The sequence below is a fragment of the Meleagris gallopavo genome, chromosome 5 (genome assembly GCF_000146605.3).
Source record: "Meleagris gallopavo isolate NT-WF06-2002-E0010 breed Aviagen turkey brand Nicholas breeding stock chromosome 5, Turkey_5.1, whole genome shotgun sequence".
Classification (NCBI taxonomy): domain Eukaryota; kingdom Metazoa; phylum Chordata; class Aves; order Galliformes; family Phasianidae; genus Meleagris; species Meleagris gallopavo.
Genome location: NC_015015.2, coordinates 57,257,337 through 57,278,015, shown reverse-complemented (window position 1 = coordinate 57,278,015; position 20,679 = coordinate 57,257,337). Strand labels below are relative to the sequence as shown.

At 45.9% G+C, this 20,679-nt stretch overlaps 1 protein-coding gene across 4 annotated transcripts in view; it reads left to right on the top strand.

Annotated features, from left to right (window-relative positions):
* The window catches only part of NIN (ninein), a 47,957-nt gene that overhangs the window by 23,321 nt on the left and 3,957 nt on the right, over nt 1–20,679 (top strand). Inside the window, exons 12-28 of one of the 4 annotated variants that reach the window (XM_031553755.1) lie at nt 212–301; nt 1,580–1,733; nt 2,165–2,286; nt 3,211–3,725; nt 4,379–6,394; nt 7,479–7,604; nt 8,432–8,501; nt 8,676–8,891; nt 9,042–9,155; nt 10,435–10,557; nt 11,067–11,180; nt 11,779–11,925; nt 12,709–12,870; nt 13,788–13,937; nt 14,058–14,156; nt 17,177–17,368; nt 20,307–20,673. In XM_031553755.1, coding sequence (XP_031409615.1) covers nt 212–301; nt 1,580–1,733; nt 2,165–2,286; nt 3,211–3,725; nt 4,379–6,394; nt 7,479–7,604; nt 8,432–8,501; nt 8,676–8,891; nt 9,042–9,155; nt 10,435–10,557; nt 11,067–11,180; nt 11,779–11,925; nt 12,709–12,870; nt 13,788–13,937; nt 14,058–14,156; nt 17,177–17,368; nt 20,307–20,369 — 4,473 coding nt within the window. In that variant the 3' untranslated portion in view covers nt 20,370–20,673. Of the gene's footprint in view, nt 1–211; nt 302–1,579; nt 1,734–2,164; nt 2,287–3,210; nt 3,726–4,378; nt 6,395–7,478; nt 7,605–8,431; nt 8,502–8,675; nt 8,892–9,041; nt 9,156–10,434; nt 10,558–11,066; nt 11,181–11,778; nt 11,926–12,708; nt 12,871–13,787; nt 13,938–14,057; nt 14,157–15,069; nt 15,131–17,176; nt 17,369–20,306; nt 20,674–20,679 lie in introns of those variants that run through there. The other 3 variants (XM_031553756.1, XM_031553754.1, XM_031553758.1) reach the window with 3 other exon arrangements.

The following is a 20,679-nucleotide window of genomic DNA, read 5'->3' as shown; positions in this document are numbered from 1 at the left end:
CAGAACACAGTTGGCCTTCTGGGCTGCAGGCGCACATTACGAGGTGTTTGGTGTTGCACTGCACCTCTGCTAAACCTTCATCTGAAAATCGAGATGACATCTGAATGTGGTGGTACTCCAGTGAGAAAATAATAAATAAGGCAGAGAGAGGCAGCAGGCTGTGAGCAGGGCTATGTGGAAGGCTGACTGGGTGGTGCTGGTGCCGTTTCAGTTTGGGGACCTGGATCCCAGCAGTGCGGAGTTCTTCCTGCAGGAGGAGAGGTTGGCCCAAATGAAGAACGAGTACGAGCTGCAGTGCAGGGTGAGTGGAGCCTTGGGGTTGGGGACCCAGCACTGGGCAGGGATGGGATATTTCTGAGTGCTGTCTGTTTCTGGAACAGCTCTGGCTTAAGGAAATAGAACTGTATGCATTTAAAGCTTGCTTTCTCCTCCCCACATCTTGTACAGCTGAATGCTTCTTGAAGGTGGGTCTGCAAGTATCTATTTCTGTATCTGTTTTCTGAGGGTTGCACTGATTGCAAGCAATTGGCTCATCTGTTCTGCATTATCCCTATTCACTGTAGAACCAGCTTGGCTCGGGACTGTAATTGGAACAGCATAGCAGCTCTGTTAAGTTGGGTTAAAAAGCAAATATTTTCTAGAAATATTTGCTGAACTGATAGATATTTTTTGATAAGAATTGGCTTGAATATGCAGCTGGCTCTTTGAGTACTGGCAGACACTGTCAGTCTTCAGGGTTCCCTTTCTGAACCCTCCAAGTCTCCAGAGTTGCATGTTTACACGTTCAGGCATTCATATTCTTCAATAAATGCTGTTCACTGAGCTCAGCACGCTGTGTTTGGCACAAACACTTGGGAGGTTCTGCTGGCAAGTGGGCAGGAGTACCAGATGGGAAAGGCACTAATGAGGAGATCTCTTTCCTAATTTGATCTTTTACTTCTGCTTTGATTTTTTTCTTTTTTTTTTTAAGTAGAATGGTATTTGAAGTATCTCTCTTCCATGCTTGGAAGGGTTCCAAAGGTGGTGTTTAAAACTGTAGGGGGAAAAGGGAATAAAAAGTGAAAAGTCCTACAGAGTGGTAGAGTTCAGAAGCACAATACATGCATGTATCACTCTGAAGGAGGTTCTGTTGTCTTAATAAGAAACTAATAAGTATCTGCTACTTGCACATGGTTGGTTGGAACCTGGAAAAACAGTACCTTCTCCAAAAGAGGGGACCTGTAGAGTCATTCAGGTTGAAGAAGACATCCAAGTGCCCAACCCCAGCCCACCCCACCATGCCCACTGCCCACATCCCTCAGTGCCACATCTGGGACACCTCCAGGGACAGTGACCACTCTTGGGCAGCTATGCCACTGCAGCACCGCTCTTTTGGAGAGGAAATATTTCCTAATATCCCACCTGATCCTCTCCTGGCACAACTTGAGGCCATCACCTCTCATCCTGGTTGACTGGCAAGACTGAGTCCTTACCTGCAGTAATTCTCTCCTGAATGTTGTATCTCTGTGTTATGCTGGTGTGCAGACGCCCAGCTGTTTGGCTGCTTTTACCAAAGCTTTTCTTTGTTTCTCCCCTGCAGGAGCTGCAGGATCAGATCGATGAGCTGCACTCAGAGCTGGAGGAGTACCGCACTCAGGGCAAGGTGTTCAGGCCATCCCTGAAAAACTCACTGTTGGAGGAGTTTGACATTGATATCAAAAGTTATGGCAACAGCGGCGTTGAACCTGACCAGGGTAAGGCATGTTTCCTCTATGGAATCTCCTGCAGTGCAGATATTTATAATGTCTTGGATGGGGCCATGTAAAGACTTTCCCAAACCTTCACGGTGAAATTCTTAGCAGCACTCCCATCTTAATGTGCAACATTAAGTGCACATGACTGCTGTACCATGTTCAGAGCTCAAATACTAGAATGGCCTGGGTTGCAAAGGCCCACAGTGCTCACCCAGTCCCAACCCCCTGCTATGTGCAGGTCACCAACCAGCAGCCCAGGCTGCCCAGAGCCACATCCAGCCTGGCCTTGAATGCCTGCAGGGATGGGGCATCCACAGCCTCCTTGGGCAACCTGTTCCAGTGCCTCACCACCCTCTGTGTGTATGAATACATCTGTTGAAAACGTAGCTCTTGGTGTTTCAAGGTGATGCATGTAATTATTCTCTTTAAAGGGCTTGGGTCGGAAGACTGCAATCCATTAAATATGAGCATAGAGGCTGAGATGGCCATTGAGCAAATGAAGGAGCAACATCACAGGGATTTGCATCACCTCAAGCAGGAGCTGGAAGACACTGTAAGCTATTTTTGTTTAGGACTTCACCAACTTTTGCAGCCTTTTGTAGAAGTGTGGTCTTGGAGGGTCCAAGCTTGTTCTGCAACAGGACCAGGAGTCGTTGATCCTGTTGGGCTTTTGTTGCATTTGATACACTGGTCTTCAGCTCCACTTAAGAGCTGGTAACTATGCTGCATCTGTATAACGATTTCATGTATGGTATAAGATGGGGGTAATGAAATTGTATTCTGACAGAGTGGCAACTCTCTGCCCTGGTTTGCAAAGGGAAACAAGTGTTGCTTGTGGGGAAAGGGAACTAAAGCAATATAACCCTGAAATCATTACTTTTCTTGTCATTTCTAAAACCTTAATGAAGGGAAACCCCTTGCCAGCCTCTTAATCTGGGGAGGGTTTTGAAGAATGTGTTGGTGAAATGCTTCCATGGCAGCTTACAAACCTGGCTTAGGACTTTAAAATGAGCAGGTTCTCTCTTCTGTGACAAAATTCATTTAACGTCAAGGTATGAGTTTCACAAAGCCATCTTTATCACATGATGCTGAGCTCTTAGCAGGGGAAACCAATGTAAAGAGTGAGTCACAGAATCACAGAATGGCCCAGGTTGGAAGGGACCTCAAGGATCACGAAGCTCCAACCCCCCCAAACCACAGGCAGGGCCACCAACCTCCACATCTCACAGCAGCCCAGGCTGCCCAGGGCCCCATCCAACCTGGCCTTGAACACCTCCAGGGATGGACGGGGCATCCACAGCCTCTCTGGGCAGCTGTTCCAGCACCTCACCACTCTCACAGCAAACAACTTCCCCCTCACATCCAACCTAAATGTCAAAATGCTCTATAGAATATGTGAAAATATTCTAGAAATGTTTCCTGTGCATTTCTGTTGTATGTTCTGGAGAAAGCCAAACAGTCTGTGTTCCTCCTGCAGGTGAATCACTATGAGAAGCAGCTGGATGAGACAAAAACCCACTATGAGAAGGAGCAGGAGGACATGAGGAAGAAGTACAGCGAGGAGATGCGTGTGATGGAGAAGCAGATAGCTGGGCTCAGAAGCCAAGTTGCAGAGCTGCAAGGAGAGGCTGCAGCACTCAGGGAGCAGCAAGAAAAGCTTGGCTGTGAACATAATGCTGAGAAAAACAAGCTGCAGGTCAGCTTCAGTGAGGAGAAAGCCAATCTGCAGGAGCTGCTGAGGCAGGAGCATGAGGATGATGTTAGAGCCAGGTTGGAGCAGGCAAATGAAAAGTTCAGTCGAGAGCGGGAGGAGCTGATCCAGAACGGTGTCTGGGCAGAGGAGAAGATGAGAGCACTGCTGCAGGCACTGCAGGATGAGAAGGGAGAGCTGGAGCATGGCTTCCATCAGAAGCTGGAGAGGATGGCAGAAGCACATGCCCTGGAGAAGGAGGGGCTGCTGAGGAAGCACAGGCAGGAGTTGGAGGAGGAGAGGTGAGTGTCCCCATGGCTCTATAGCTGTGCTTTGTGCTGCATGGCACTGTGACCTTAGTGATGCTGGCACAGAGCTCGCTCCCAGTGCTCATTTCAGGTGTTGTAACTGTACAGTGCTTTGTTCCAGAACGCAGATGGGCTCATACACAGAGCTTTGTCTTCTGCCCGTTTTCCAGCAGGTATTTCTGTTGGTTCTTAGCTCGCCCAGAGGCAGCAGTACTGCTAAAGCGTAACCAGGCGTGGTTAATTTGAGCTCCATTCAGCATCCCTGTGCTTTACAGTCCTTTGATTTCGAGTTGTCCTTTTCTGAAGAAGCAAACAGGTGGTAGGTAAATGCATCTAGTCAGGAGTGAGTGTCAGAAGTAATGAGACCATCCTGGGCTGACAGGGAGAGATGGGGACAAGAATGTTTGCCCCCACAAATCCAACGCCAGGTATAGGAGAACACATCCCGTGGCAATTATCATTGCATTATCAATGAATTATCACTGAAGTTTCAATAAATGGCCTCGTTTAACTTTTGCTCTCAGCAAACAGTAGTGCCACTAAAACTCAGTAGGAGAAAGTAAGTATTCAGTTTAAGTAGCCTTGAAAATGTATCTCTTCCTGAGATAGCCCAGGGTTTAGTAATGTGTTATGTTAACCACGTTTAGGCAAAAAATGGAAAGTGACTATAACAGAAGAGCATCTCATGCTGAAAGCCAGTTCTCTGCTGACACCCAAACACTTGTGAATAAGTATGAAGAAACCATCCAAAGTCTGGAGGGCCGCTACCAGCGAGAGCTGCGTGAGTTTGTGGAACTGCAGAGAGAGGAGAAGGCTCAGTGGGAATTTGAAAGGGATGAGATTGCCCAGGAGGTTGCTGAAGCCCACGAGCAGCTGAAGGAAAGGCTGGCAAATGAAAAGGCTGCATCTGTTGCCCTGAGCCAAGAGAAGGAGCTCCTGGAGAAGAAGTTTAAAGAGGAGGTGAACGCGTTGGTGTGCGAGAAGGAGCAGCTCCAGAAAGAGCTGCAGGAGCTGAGGGATGCTGCTGAGGAGCAGGAGAGAAAGCTGAGCAGTGAGATGCTACAGCTTCAAAATGACCACGAGAAAGAGCTGAAGGACAAACAGGAGCTTATCAGCACGGTGGAGGAAAGTGGGAAGCTGGTCAGCCAAAAGCTGGAGAGACTCAACAGTGAGTATAAGCGGGAGAAGGAAGAACTGAATTCCAAACTTCTCGCCTTGGAAAGTTTAAACAAAGACATTTGTGTGAAAGCAGAAGCAGAAAAGGCAGAGATGAATTTGGAAATCTCAAACCTCCAAGAAAAAGTGCAGAAGTTGCAGTGGGAGAACCTTAGTTTTTCTGCACTACAGAATCACTATCGGGTCCTGGAAAACGAATACACCAAAGCAAAGAGCAAAATAGCTTCTTTCTCTGCTACGGAGCCTCTGGGAGATGATGCAGATGTTCTCATAAACCTGCAGAAAGTGCATGAGCAAGCTGTGAAGGAAAATGTCAGGATGGCTGCTGAGATTGTCAGGCTGCAGCAAAGGCTGCAAGATGCTGAGTGCAGATCCATGGGGCATGCCCAGCCTGATTGCTCTGACCAAACATTGCAGCTGCTAGATGAAGTGGATCCTCTTTTTGGAGGGCTGCCCTGTGACTGTAGAGATGAAGGCAAGGGAACGGATCTGGATGGCTTTCAGCTCCTGGAGGCTGACGCTGCAGACCTGAAAGAAGGGATGGGTTCTGGTTTGGAGGGGCCGTGTGATGGAAATGGAGTGGACAGTGGTGCACCTGAGGTGTGGGTCTGCCACGTGCCAGGGGGTAGAATGGCACTGGAAAGTGATGGCAACCTTGACTTTGACAAAGATCAAGAGGCGGTTTCTCAGGTGCCTCTGCTGCAAAGAAACAGAGATCTTGAGAGAGTACCCAGGCTAAAAATACTCCAAAATGGTATTAAACAGCAGAATGTCTGTCTAAGTAACAGAGCAGCTCCCAAGAGTAACAGCTTTCATCCCGATGCTTCAAAGCTGCAGACTGAGCTCAAGCACGTCAAAGAACTGGAACGTGCTCCTGGGTCGATGAATGGTGACCTGGAGAGTGCAATACCTCAACTCTGGCAGAGGGTTGAGGAGTTGCAAGAAAGATTGATGGCACAAGCCAAGCTGCTGTCACTGCAAGAAGAAATTCAGGCAGAAAATGAGGGCCTGAAATCTGAAGTGATGAAGTTAGTTGAAAAAAACAGAGTCCTGGAAGACAACCTGTGTGAACTGCGAAGCTTTCATTGCAAGCTAGAAGAAAGTGACCTGGAAAGTATGAAGCTCTGGGAGGAAAACACACAGCTCCCCAAAACAGTTAGAGAATTGAAAGATGGCCAAACCCTAAGTGTTGGGGGAGAAATAGATGTGTCCAGGGAAAAGTTAAGACTGCGATGCCAGCTTGGAAAGCCAGAAGAACGGGCGGCAGTGCTTAAGGCTCTGCAAGATGAGCATGCCCAATGTGGCAGCACGATGAAGGAAACATCAACAGAAAAGAGAGGTCTGCAGGAGCACAATGAGATGCTGGAGGAGGTCCCCACTCTGGTTAACCCCAATGCCATGCATTTCCAGGAGGAGGAGAGGAACGCAGTGATGCATGGCTTACAAAGCACGTGCACCGAGCTGCAGCAAAAAGTTGATCTTTTGAGGTAATGTACACTTAGAGCTTTGTGGGAAGCGTGGCAGCCCCACAACGCTCCAGCTTGCTGCTTGCTCCACGTAGAAACTAACCTAGTGTGTCCTGCTGACCATCTGTAGCCCTACTGACCGCCCTGCGGCTGCCACGTTAACCTCTGCATTTAGCCCTAGAGAGCAGTGCCTCAGAATCTGACTGCTGGTAGGTGTCTGAATGTGGATAACCATGGCTGGAACAAACGTGTGGCTTGCTCCTCTGAACGTGACTTAGCATGACGTAACACAAGTGATTCGCCCGTGGATGCGGTTGCCTTTGCAGTGTGTACAGCAGGGCCCTCTGTGTTAATGTCCGAAAGGTGGTAGTTTTTCAGAATGCTTTCAGCTGTCACTAATATCACCTCTTTGTTCTTTGCCTTGCTAGCACTGAGTGTTACTTGGAAAGCTAGAATTGTTTTGCTTTTTCTAAATACCAGAGTCAACACTAAAGAGTCACAGGGCCATTGAATGGTTTGAGTTGGAAGGGGACCCTTCAAGGCCATCTGGTCCCACTCCCCACGGTGCACAGGGACACCCACAGCTCCATCAGTGCTCACAGCCCATCCCCTGATCTTGGATTTCTCTAGGAATGGGGCAGCACTGCCTCTCTGGGCACCTTGTGCAGTGCCTCGCCATCCTTAATGTAAATAACTTCTTCCTTATGTCCAATCCAACTCTCCCCTCTTTTAGTTTGAACCCGTTTCCCCTTGTCCTGCCACAGCAGACCCTGTGCTGCAGTCTGCTTATGGTGGTGTGGAGCTCTTCAAATCCACAGCTACATTATTGGTTAAGGACCAGAAGGTAGAGTACAGTATTGAAGTGCAAAACTTCTGCTAGCTATCTTAAATAACTTATTAACTTTGTGCAGGTGTTTTGTACACTTAATATCCCCTTTCTCATGATCTAGGAAGCAGTCTAAATGTAAAATCTATACACAGCTCATATGAATTACCCAGCTGCAGCTTTGTTGCCAAGGATCACAAGCAGGTCAGGCTTTCAGTGACTTCTATCCTTTGGTGATGCACAGAAGCTGTTCTCACGTGTCTCATCTCTCTGCTGCAGGTGTGAGGCTGAGAAGCTCAGAGAAGAAAATGCCATCCTGAAAAACAAAGTGATGCTGTTAAACGAGGAGGGCAGTGCTTCCAGCCTGAAACTGCGGGAGCTGAACGGATCCCGGGAGGAGATGCGGTAAGGACTCAGTGGGACCAGGTGTGCACCTTTGGGCTCTTGCTGCAAGGTCACATCGATTCTCCTAAAGCTCCTACACACCTTAAGTATTGCCCAGGCTTTGAAGCAAGCAGACTGTCTGGTGCCATCAGCAATCCCTGTGCCCTTCCCCAGCCCACAGTTCCTCCTGCCTGATCCTAGAGCTAAAGGAGGAGCTTTAACCCATGGGTCATGTCATAGAATCACAGAATGGCCTGGGTTGCAAAGGAGCGCAGTGCTCACCCAGTTCCAACCCCCTGCTGTGTGCAGGTCACCAACCAGCAGCCCAGGCTGCCCAGAGCCACATCCAGCCTGGCCTTGAATGCCTGCAGGGATGGGGCATCCACAGCCTCCTTGGGCAACCTGTTCCAGTGCCTCACCACCCTCTGGGGGAAAAACTTCCTCCTCATATCCAACCCAAACCTCCCCTGTCTCACTTTAAAACCATTCCCCTTGTCCTATCACCACCCACCCTCACAAACAGCCGTTCCCCCTCCTGTTTATCCGCTCCCTTCAAGCACTGGAAGAACACAATGAGGTCTCCCCGGAGCCTTCTCTTCTGCAAGCTAAACAAGCCCAGTTCCCTCAACCTTTCCTTATAGGAGAGGTGCTCCAGCCCTCAGTCTTCTAGGAAAGAAATGCATGGTGGTGTCAAGGAGGCAGGTACTCACCAAGTCTGTGTAAAGTAGTGATGCTAAGTATAAAATGAAAGTCCAGAACGACCATTTCCTGTGAGCTGAACCAGCTTGTTTTTGCAGGCATGTATATCAACAAGTAACTCTTATTCTGATGAGCTTTTCTTTTCCTAGGCAAAAGATAGAGGCGGTAAGGAAGGAGAAAATGGCTGTGCAGAAGATGGTTGACAATCTGAAAAAGCAGGTATGCAGACTGAGTCTATCAGCTTTTCTGGAGAAACATCACTGTGTGATCATTGCTCCTTCCTTAGGTGGCCCAATCTGAAGGCAACTGTAATGCTATTGCAATTGTTTCAAAAAAGATAATCTACCATTCAGTGCAAAATTAATCATAACTGACACTGCTCTCCCAATTCAGGTAGCAGATCTGAAGGTGAGGAACCAGCAGCTGGACTCTGAAAACACAGAACTGAATCAGAGGAACTCCAAAAACCAAGCGGATGTGCAGGATCTCAACCAACAGCTGGCAAGGGTGCTCAAGCAAAAGGAAAGGGAAGCAGGAAAATGTACCCTGGAAGAGTGGGAAAAGGAGAGATTGGCACTGAAAGAGGAACTAGAGAACAATAAAGTAAAGGTATGGGATAAGTGGCTCTAATGGAATGGAGCAACTGAACCTTTAGGAGTTGCATCCATTTCCCTAACCCATATCACTGGTCCCAGCACCCTCTGCTTAACCTTCATTACTGTCTCTCAAAATGAAATCTGGGCTTTTTACTTCTTGCAGTCATCAAATGTGGTGTCCTCCTTGGAGACGGAGCTGTCAAAAATGAAAGTTCAAGCTCATGTGTTGGAGCAGGAAAACCGCCTTCTCAAGGAGGAGCTGGAGAAGGCAAAACAGGTATGGCACCCTATCCAGGTACCATCAGGTGGTGGCTTAGAGCCAGCAACCTGTCTCTTCTTGGGCCCTGCGCTCTTGATTGGGATGGAAATAGTTAATTTCTCTAACCAAATGTCACAATGTAATGTATGTTATCAAGGACATTGTTATAAACCTTCTTGAGACAGCCTCTCAGAGCAAGGCACAGCTGTTCAATTGTGGTTGATTTTGGCAAAGTCTAAGCAAGCAAAAGTTACTCCAAAGCAGTAGATCTTCACGGTTAGTTGTTAGTGACAAAGACCAAGACTTAAAGACTTTAATTCAACAACATAAAAGGCTTTTCTAGCTTGTGTGTGAGTAGGGTGGAATGTTTCGCTGAGCAGTTGGTGACATCCATCCAGCTCCTCTGAAGGTGTAGTTGCTTCCACCATGACCCCTATATATTGACAACAATAAGAGTAGCACTTGAAGATTTTGACAGCTCGGAACTTTAAAAAGATAATTTCCTGGAGGGCCTGGCTCTTGCCCATATAAACAGGCTTCATTTGGCAGTAAGTATGTAATGATAATTATAGATAAAGAAGGCTACAAATGAATTAGCCTTCCTGATTAGGGTGCCACAAAGTTATTTTCTTTAAAGCAGAGCACTCATTTGATGTTCCCAATGCTTGGGATTTATAATGGCCTTAAAAAGCAAAAGCAGATGAGATCTATTGAGTCAAGAGTGGATTGCTGCTCAAGTGTAATTAAAGACAGAAGATTGAGTGAGCAAAGCCCAAAGTGCACAGGAGCAGGCAGACAAAGCCTGTGCTCTGTGCCAGATGGGAAAGGGATCAGAAGTCAGCTGGGTGGCTTTTCTTTCCTTCTTCTCTGGGAAGGAGGTATCCAAAGCCTTATCTACTCTGTTGATGTTAGAAGGTGACTGGGGACGTGGATGTGGGAAGGAGAATTGTCTGTTCTGGTTATTCATAAAAATAAAAACCAAAACCCAGCATAATACACAAAATGAAAATTCAAAGATTTAGTATCTGATATGTCCTCTTTCCGATGCAATTGGTGTTGTACAGCCCAATGGGTCCTATATTATGTCATGGGCTTTAACACACTAATACAAGCTGTGCAGGAGGTGTAGCACCTGTCTGCAGGTGTGTGGCACACAGGCTGCCCTGGGTCATGGGTGGTATTCTGCTCCCATCTTTTCCACTCTATCCAGTACGCTACAATTGGTCCTAAGGTGAGGAGAACCCTTTGGTGCTTGCATGTAAAGCTCTGAACTGATGGAGGGGGTTGTCTCCCACAGCTGCCCAGGTGCCCTGACATCTCTGACCTTCAGAATGAAGTCTCTAGCTTGATGACTAAGAACGAAAAGCTGCTGAAAGAAAAGGAAGCGCTGAGCGAGGAATTAAGCAGATGTGTTGATAAGGTAAGGCAGGACTGCACACCCATGTCCCTACCTGCATGCTGCAACAAGGTGCTGAAGTTCTTATATCACAGTCTGCATCCCTCTAAGCTATGAAACTGCTTTGGGTTTCCTTCTTATTTTCAGGCCAGATCAAGGCTTCTGTGCCATTGCATTTTTTCCCTTACTGCTCTTAAAGAGAGCTTTTGGAGCATAGTTTGAGTGCAGTTTGGTTACGTAGCAAATTCCAAGCACTGTGGAGCAGAGGCATGGATGGGAATGTTGCAGCAGGACAAGGAGGACAGTGTTCTTGCACTCTGTATTCTAACTCCAGGCTGGAGCAGCACAGTAGGCGTGCCATAAATAATGATCCTGTTCTGCACAGATTCAAACTGACTTGGTTGGCTTTTTTTTTTTTGCTCTCCTCCAATTTCCTTGCATAGCTGTAACTCCATCTATCGTAACTCCTAAAGTCAAATTGAGTTAAAGAAAATCCCAAATGATTCAGCCTTAGCCGTGTAATCTTATTCCAGGTGGCCAAAGTAAGCTTCTTGGAGAGCGCTGTTGGCAGCTTGAAGCAGGAGCAGAAGTCCTGGGAACAACAGAGTCAGACCCTGAAAACACAGCTATCAGTTTCACAGGAGAAGGTATAACAGTGGGTTTTGTTACAGTCCTGAATCAAAGCATTTTGGAATTTCTGGTACAGCTGTTTTCATAGAAAACAGCCCTCTTCTAGCATGTGCAAAGACTTCATGCAACTCAGAATGGGTGTTTTGATGGGCTTTCAAAGTGAGTCCTTAAAGGACAAAAGGAAACTTGTTAAATATGACCTTTTTTCCCCACATCCAAGTTCCTCTTGCCAACTCACTCTGCCCAGCTGTCCCTCAAGCACTGCAGAGATCCAGCTTTTGCTCCCTGCTTCTCGGTGGTAGTTTGTTTCATAGCAGCCAAGAGAAGGGACAAATGGCCATTTGCTTGGCTGATGGCACTGCTCTTGTCTCTTTTTGGCTAAGGGCCACCAAGAAGAAATAATTCAAAAGGAATCTCCTTTTCCCAGCATATCACAATAAGTATTCTGAGATGGAAGATGTCTGAGCGCAGTATTTTGGCCATTTTTAAGAGGGTGGGGCAGCTAATTTGAAGCAGAAACTGTTTATCATTTCCGTGAGCTGGGCTACCAGCGTCATCTCATCACCCCTTCCAACAGTCAGCAGTCAAATAGCAGAGATTTGTGGCACGTTGCAGGTTCAGAGCTTGGATGAAACCCTGCAGAACACCAGCCTCCAAATGTCCTGCCTGAGGTCGGACCTGCGGGTGGCACAGCAGGAGAAGGAAGCCCTTGAACAAGAGGTGATGTCTTTACACAAGCAGCTGCAGAACGCCAATGAGAAGGTAACTGACCTCTATCAGATCCACGTGGATGACTTACAGTTGGGCATCCTGTCGCCGGAGCCAGTCTAATTGTTAGGTTGGCTCGTTAATGAGCAAGGCAGAAATAGTGCTGCAGGCCTGAGCAAGCAGATTCTGAATGACATTGGTTTTGACTCTTATAAACACAAGTGATAGAAAGCTAGCAATCAAACTGCCTACAGGGAGGAGGGCATAAAAAAAAAGACAGTATTTCTATGATGCTTTCTGGTTTTAATAGTTTTCATGTTTAAGAGTTAACTATCATTAGTCTGGTAAGGTTGTTTGCAATGCCAAGCTGATGATGAGGTGGGTCTGAAGGAGGGGGCAGGCAGCAGTCCTGCATTGCCATTATGAATTTAACCCCTGATTTGGCTCCTTTGCTGTGTAATTAAAGGAATATTTAATGACCACACAGAAAGGAGAGTGCTTCAGAATTGTGCAACAGGAGCTGAATCACAGCTTTACTGAATAATATGTAATAGAGTTCTATTATTTATTCAATGAGGCTGCAAAATAGAGCCCAAATTGCCTTTTTGTGCCATCGAGCTGTGTGTGTGCTCACAGTAACCATTCCAGCTGTGATTTTGGCAAAGTGCTTGGCTGCACACTGGGGTGACCATGCTGGATTTGACTGGAAAATGGCACATAGCTGCAGGGTTCCATCTGCCTCCCAGCCTACCAAAAGCCTCCTTAAACACCACCTGAACGGAGAAAACGTCTGCTTCTCTGTTGAAGGCCTAACCCTGCAATTCTGTCTGTCTTAAGAACCGGGTCCTAGCACGGGCTGTGCCTTCTCCAGGGTGCACACAGCAGGATGAGCTGGAGCAGCTGATGGCCCAGGAGCAGCAGCTGCTGCGGCAGGAGAAGGAGCGGCTGCAGAGGGAAGCCCGCAGCTCTGCCACGGAGCTGATGCATGCCAGGGAGAAGGTAGGGGATGGTTCAGATAGTTTCTTGTCTAAGATTTTTGGTCTGCCCCCTCTGCTCTGCCCTGAGGAGGCCATATCTGGAGCACTGGATCTCCTTCTGGGTTCCTCAGTTCCAAGCAGATGTGCAGCTGCTGGTGAGAAGCCAATGGAGGGCTGCAGAGATGGTGGGGGGTCATCATCTGTGTCAGAGCCCTGGCATGGGCTGCCCAGAGAAGTGGTGGGGCCTCCTCTGGAAATATGCAAAACCCATCTGGACACTTTCCTGTGCAACCTACTGTAGGGAACCAGCGTTAGCAGAGGGTTCATAGAATCACAGCATGGCATGGCCTGGGTTGCAAAGGAGCACAGTGCTCACCCAGTTCCAACCCCCTGCTGTGTGCAGGTCGCCAACCAGCAGCCCAGGCTGCCCAGAGCCACATCCAGCCTGGCCTTGAATGCCTGCAGGGATGGGGCATCCACAGCCTCCTTGGGCAACCTGTTCCAGTGCCTCACCACCCTCTGGCTGAAAGACTTCCTCCTCATATCCAACCTAAACCTCCCCTGGCTCAGTTTCAAACCATTCCCCTTGTCCTTTCACCATCCACCCTGGGCTGAATGGGGAATCTCCAGAGGGCCCTTCCAATGCCTACAACTCTGGGATTTATTTATTACATCTTCTAGCATTCTTCACATTTAATTTCCCAGCTCACAATATTAGGCAGATGATGGGGAGGAGAAAGAGTTGGTCAAAGCTAAAATATCAAAAGTACCAGAATTTGTTATGAATCTCAAATCAACTGGTACCAGATATTGCAAATGCAATTGATTTGCAGTGGGCTGTCAGTTTTGACTTACTGGAATGTTTCAAAAATGTCACTACAAAGCAGACGGAATGGTTTGGAATGTCTTCTCACATTTGTTCATCTCTGGTCTCTTTAGATCCGACAGCTGGAATCCACTGTCCTTTCTTTAAAGCATCAGAAGCATCAAAGCCAGTCAGGTATTGTCAAAGCCATAGAGCAGGAGAAACTAAGCTTGAAGAGAGAATGTGAACAGCTACAGAAGGAGTTGTCCTCTGCAAATAGGAAGGTTAGTCCAAATACTTAACCTGGAGTTGGTGTGATGTGCAGCGACTCATGACTCGCATGTTGAATACAACAGATAAAATGAAGCTGCTGCCTTTCTAAGGAAACGTCTTGTCTCCCATAGATCAGTCAGATGAACTCTGTTGGACACGAATTGGAAACAAGCTCAGAAAATGAAGGGCTAAGGAAAAAGCAAGTCAAGCTGGACGATCAGTTAATGGAGGTACTTCTCAATAGGTGCTGACCGCACTGACTGTAGTGTGGAGGTTTATCAGTGTGTCACTGAATCCGTGAATTTATTTATAAAATGAAAGTAAAAAAAACCTTTCCTCTTCAGGGAAAATGATCAAAACTGGGAGAATTGATGTCCTCTAATGTTTCATGATCAGTGTTAGTGTGATGAATGTGCTTCTGTGAAGCACAGTGTGGTTCATGGTAACTTGTGTAATGTTCCACATACAAAGTCAAACAGGGAAGAATCTTGTTTCTGTGCTTGAGGCAAGGCTAACACTTTGTTCTTCCTTCCTAAAACATATCACCTCAAATTCCCTAACTAATATTTGTTTAATGCTGCTCTTAATGTAGAAGCCTGTTCTTATTTATGAGAATAGTTGGCTGAATGGAAGCCTTGCTTAGCAGAACCTCTGAGCTGTCTCTGCAATGATGGTCTGAATTTGAGTTTAAAACACTTTTTACTTGTTCCATAAATGAGGCAGTCTTATAGATGAGGCTTTTGCAGCACTGTTTGTTGAAATACCTCATGGTTTTCATGAAGGAAGCAAATGGGAAGCATGTTATGCTGAATATACTATGTAATTAGCTGTAAAATTATTAAAAACTTGATTAGAAAAAATGAAATTTTGGCAAGTTGTTGAAAACAGTTTTATTTCCTGTGCCTTTGCTTCGTGTATTTTTAATTATGCTTTGGGAAAAATCCCAACTCTGTTAAACTCTTCAGTCTGACCATCAAGTATGGAACTGGGTTTTCTCCCAAAACCTGTAATTCAAACATGCAGGACTTGTTATTTCTGACGACATTATCCCAACAGGAGTGTATAACATTCACTTAGCACTTTGTGACCTCTAACTTTCTCTTTTGTGCCTGTTCTCCTTTTGTCCATGGCTAACCTGTCTAGAACTCAGTGGTTGGAACTAGCAGAGAAGGGTGCAGTTCTCTTTCTGAAATAGTGTGCGAAGGTAGAGCAACCATTTTCAATGTACTACCATAGCATGAAGAAAACACTTTTGAATGGGTTTTCTTTTTTACTCCATGCATCTTTCGAAGTAGAGGAGCCACTATTCATTTTAATGTATCGTCCTTCCTTTGGCAGCTGCACTGACCTGTTGGGTGCAGGTAATGCATGCTGTGATTTGGTTTGATAGGAAAACATTGGATATTCCAAAGGGGTTGCAGTGAAAATGGAGAAATGACCGATTGCATTCAAAGGGATTCAACTGATCATGAGAAAATGAAAAGTGGCTCCATCCCCTCCTTCTCACCCAGTGACTGTGAGGCCTGAAGGTGTCCTCGTGTTTGCCTCTGGCCTTTTGCATGCCTTTTCACCAGACTGTCAAGTGTTTCCCTAGTACTGACTGATATGTGGTCACACTGTGTCATCCCTGATAGTTTAGTGAGCTCCTTACTGTTCCACTTCCTTCCACAGATGAATATGGCAAGACTACACTGTTTTCATTAGCCATTAGCAAATTAATTTTGAGATGTTAGCATTTATTGGTGTTTCCTCAGCTTTTCCACTCGTGTGCTTGACAACATCACATGAAACCCTGCACAAATCCCATTCACATTTCATTATTTCTACTGTTTATGCTGTTGGTAAAAGAATAGCTTCGTTATAGCCAAGTTGATTCAAGAGAACCTCCTGATATATAATTATGTATATTTTTTAGAAAAGCTTTTTTAAAATACTTACACTACTTTAAAATGGCTTCTAAGCCTATATTCTATTTATTTGAGCCAGCAGAGGTGGGCAGATGCTATCACAGCCACAGCACTCATGTTCTTATCACATTTCAAGCCCCTCTCTATCTTCATTAGGGCTCCACCATTGGATACACCATTAGAGCAGTGCCCTCGATGGAATTACACCCTTATGTCAGATGCTTATAGTTGATTCCATTATAGATGAACTCAATAACGGAACTGTGATGCTAATTGAGGCCTTAATTACAGCACTTGTGAAAGGAAAAGTAATACTGCTAATGTAATCTCACATACCTTTTCCTAAGGGACCAGAGTAATGGTTATGAGATAACGGGAGGATTTTGTGATGTGGTTAGCTGGCTCTTACAGGAAGAATGATTTTTACGTGAAGAAAGCATTAATCTTATGCAAATGCAAGCTGCAAATTGGCTTGGCTGAAGCTTAAGTCTCAAATTTTAACAAGCTCCGCTTGTGGCATGACTCTAAATGAAAGACATAAAATGTGTGAGGTCTTCTGTTCAACAGAGGGCTCCTAAGTGGTGAACTCAGAATACAGCACAGCAGAGAGCATGAAGATACTTCGATCACTTTAGACTGTATAGAAAATGTTTTGCTTTTAGGATTTTGTTTTGCTTTTTGAGTAGATTAAAGACTAGAAATAAGCAGCGCTGGTGGGCACCACCTTCAGCCTGCCTCATGCTAGCTTGAATATTAGGAAGAATTTCTTCTCTGAAAGAGTGGTTGGGTTGGGACAGGCTGCCCAGGGAGGTGGTGGAGTCACCATCTCTGGAGGTGTTAAGGAAAGGTGGGTGCAGGCTTAGGGGCACGGTTAGTGGGCAGCATTGGTTGTAGGTGGATAGTTGGACTGGGGGATCTTAGAGGTCTTAATGATTCTGTGATAATTCTATACCAGTGCTTTTATTTGTACCAAGGTGCTGTTACTAGAAGAGTTGCAAGGGCTAAGGTTAAAATTAAAAACAAAAGTGAAGTTATAGCTCAGCACAGACCTGTTCAGGATTTTGCCAGAGATTCAATGAGCCATAATGCAGGCCTGAAGTTACGAATCAAAGCTCAATCTCCAGTAGACTTTGCAGAACTGCATGTAAAGATGCATCTTTTCCACTGGGAAGAGCTTACCTTAGCATCTGTTACGGCTTCAAACTCGCTTCCCTTGTGCACAAGAGATGCTTTAAGCTTTAAGCTCGGCGCATCGTGTATCATGCAAGAACAACTCCAGAAACGCACCTCGAGCAACCCGCCGTGCTGCTCTCCCCTGACAGCCTGTCTGTGTTGCTCCGCAGATGCGACGCTCGAGCAGCAGCGGGATGCTTAGCCAGCCCCTGCACCCTCGGGAGCTCCCACAGCAGGGCTGTGCCGTGGTGCCCAGGGAGCAGTTCCTGCAGCTCCAGCAGCAGCTGCTGCAGGCGGAGCAGAGGGGCCAGCGGTTGCAGGAGGAGCTTGAAAGCAGACCTTCTGAAACCAACGTGCAGCAGGTAAGGCTCTCGTTTCTCTGCAGGCTGTTACTTCGGTGGGGTGTTGGGTTCGTTTGGTGTTTTGACTTCTGAGATCCGTTCTCTGTTTATGCCAGTTCGAAAATTGAAATTAGTTGCATCAAAGCTGTGCCTTTATTCAGCAAGTGCAGCTTGAGCCGTGGTTCGGTTCTGAAGTCCCTTTTCCTTCGTGGCTCCATCCACATCCAACTGTGGCTTTTCTCCTTGTGATCAATGTGCAGTCAGTGTCTGTAGTTGGATTTTTATTTTCCCTAATGTCCATGTCTGGAACCTTTGCTCTGGAAAATACACATTGCATAGACACTGGCATCAGACATAAAACATGAGTTCAGGCTGTTGCTGCCACGTGGAGTTCTGCCACGTGAGACATAGCAGAGCATAATACCAACAAGAAACCCTTTTTGTAAGGTCTCCCCATCTTCATTATTTGGCCACGACAGGACGTTGTTTGGAGGGCACCATTCCTGTTATCCTGAGACATCATCCCTGGTGCTTCTGAGGGAAAGCAATCTAATTCCAACAAAGATACAGCCACTGCACTCACTGGGCTGAGTCACTCCTCGTATTTCCACATGAAAGACTGAATGATGAGCAATAATAAGCTCTAGTAGCAAATTTTGCATCTCCCATGTAAAATGAACCTTAAAATTAGGCTGCCAACCAACCCGTAGTTTTGCTTGGACTACTTAAAGTTGCTCAGCTCCCCCTTCCTGCAGGTCTTTTTCATTGGAAAAGCCAGATGATGTTTTGGTGACCACATCCCTCAATCTCTAAAGCTTTGGCTTTGGGCACGTATCTTAAAATAACAGTGTGACTTAAGATAAAGCTCTAAGTAACTTAAATAAAAGACTAATGTTTTTATTAACCTGTTAGCAGAAAAAATACATTTTACACTCTCTTGGATTTTATATAGAGAAAAATCAGGAATTGATATATTTATATAAGCTTTAAGTCTCTCAAGTTCAAAGATCTGACCATGTTAGTAGGTGTATTTTGAAAGATGTATTATGGAAAAAAATAGAATGCAGAAATCTAGTGCAGAATAGTTTCTAAAGCTGATAAAACTTGCAGTGACTGTTTTAAATCACAGCATTAAGGAGAACAGTTCCCTGCAAAGGAGCTTAACAGCAAAGAATGCAGGAGAGAAGGAAAAATAAATGAATTGTAAGTTCTCTCCCTTTCACTGAGTGATGATGGAGGTGCACTACTGATGTATTTGGTCACACACATTGGAAAGCAAAGCATGCAGTCGAATTTTGAAATCAATAAAAGCTACATTACAGCAGCAGCATCTGCAAAGTGAATGTGCAGTGTGCATTGCATTAGAAGTAGTTTTGTAATTCTGCTTTTGAAAGCCTGAGAAGCAATTTGCAAACTAATCATATCCTGGAACCCGCAGTTCTACAGATGCATCACTTCTATTTCCCAGAACCTTCATGAATATAAAAATCCTTTCCCAGAGGTTTTGCAAGCGTTTGCTGTCAATGCACTTAATGCTTGTAACTTCTCTTTTTGTATCGATTTTTACTTAAAGTGAACAGATGTGAACGAAGTTCCAGTTTGGAGCATCTCCTACAGCTGTTTTTGTGGGCTCTACTACATGACTTTCTGAAGTCACTGCTGTGAAGCGTTCGTTATGCAACTGTAAACAAGGGCAAAGTGTGGATGCTTTAAGCTGGGACAAACCCAACTGCTGCTTTAAGCACACCTTTAATCCTTTCTCTTCCCTTCGTCATCCTGAAGCAAACATCTAGTTGAGATTATGTCCATTCCCTTTAGCACCTTGGGAAATTGCATCCTAACCCCTCTTCAGTGTCTTTTCCCCATTGAGTACAATGTCATGCCATCCATGTTTTCTGCATCAATTAACAACCTTGTTTTGCTGGTGCTGCTTTGCACTTCGCAGCTTTCTTCAATCCCCAGCTCTTCTGTGTAAGGCACCAAAGTTACCCTCCTTTTTGGAATTTGTGTGCTCCTTTTGCTTTACATTCTTCATTACTTTTTGATCATGGCTACGGTGGTCTGTGTTATCCTTTGCTTTACGGTCTGTGTGGAGCTGTTGCTTACCAAGCTCACTATTCCAACATCACCCCATTAAAGCCCCTCATCCTTTTCTCCTCTGTTAACCTGCCTACCTTGTCCCAGACAGCAGCACTGCCACATAAGATGGCCTGGGTTGCAAAGGAGCACAGTGCTCACCCAGTTCCAACCCCCTGCTGTGTGCAGGTCGCCAACCAGCAGCCCAGGCTGCCCAGAGCCACATCCAGCCTGGCCTTGGATGCCTGCAGGGATGGGGCATCCACAGCCTCCTTGGGCAACCTGTGCTGAGCCTTGCTCAATAATGAGTGCTGTGGGCCCATCCCTGAGCCAAGGTTCCCAGAAGTTGCCTCCAACCTCTGCCAACCCATCGTTCTGCTGGGAGTACACAGAGTTGCTCAACTCCCCCTCTCTGCTGTTGTGCTTTGGAAAATTCAAATAACCTCTGACCAACAGCTTGTTCAGCCGTCTCAGCAGAAGGCTTGCAACTAGGTTTGAGGAGGTGGTCAAGCAAATGCTGTCACAAATGCTTTTTGGCAACTTGAGGCAATATGTAGTGGCAGATAATCTCCCCTTGAAGTATAACTGCTTTGCCATTGGCACACGTTGCTGTCACTGATCTCTTTAAATCCCCCAAAATGTGGATGAGTCCTCTTCAGCATCCTGACCTCTAGAAAACACATCCTGAGTATTTCCTCAATTGCATTTGTGTAGCACTAATACAGAGAAATGTAATGTGGTGCTCTGCCTGCTTTCTCCTCCGTGTGTTTTTGTCTTGTGTTGCTTGCTTGGCTCGTTCTGGTGCTTTGCTTTGTGTACATACGTATTTATAAAGACAACCTGGATATCAGGGTGAAGTGTCCCACTTGCCTTCTCTCTCTAGGCCTTGCTACCGGAGCAGCGAGCAGTGCACGCAGATTCCTACAGGAGGATCGGGCACCTCTGAGAGCTTGGCTGCTTCCCATCTCATTCCTTGCCATGATACACACACACACACAAACACACAAACTGGCATAAGCTGAGAAACTTGAGGATCCTTTTTTTTGTTTGTTTTATTTTTAAGTCTCCACAGTGTTATTTCCTATTTATTTGTCCAGGAGTTATTTTCTGGATGTTGTCAGCTGTTCTTTTTCATTTGTTGCAAATCATTTCTATTTATGTTATTTAAAATGTGAGTTTTCTCAATGGGGGAAGAGCCTATTTTTCTCAAATGGTACTAATTTTATATGAGACAAAAGAAATCTGGGGTATTTATG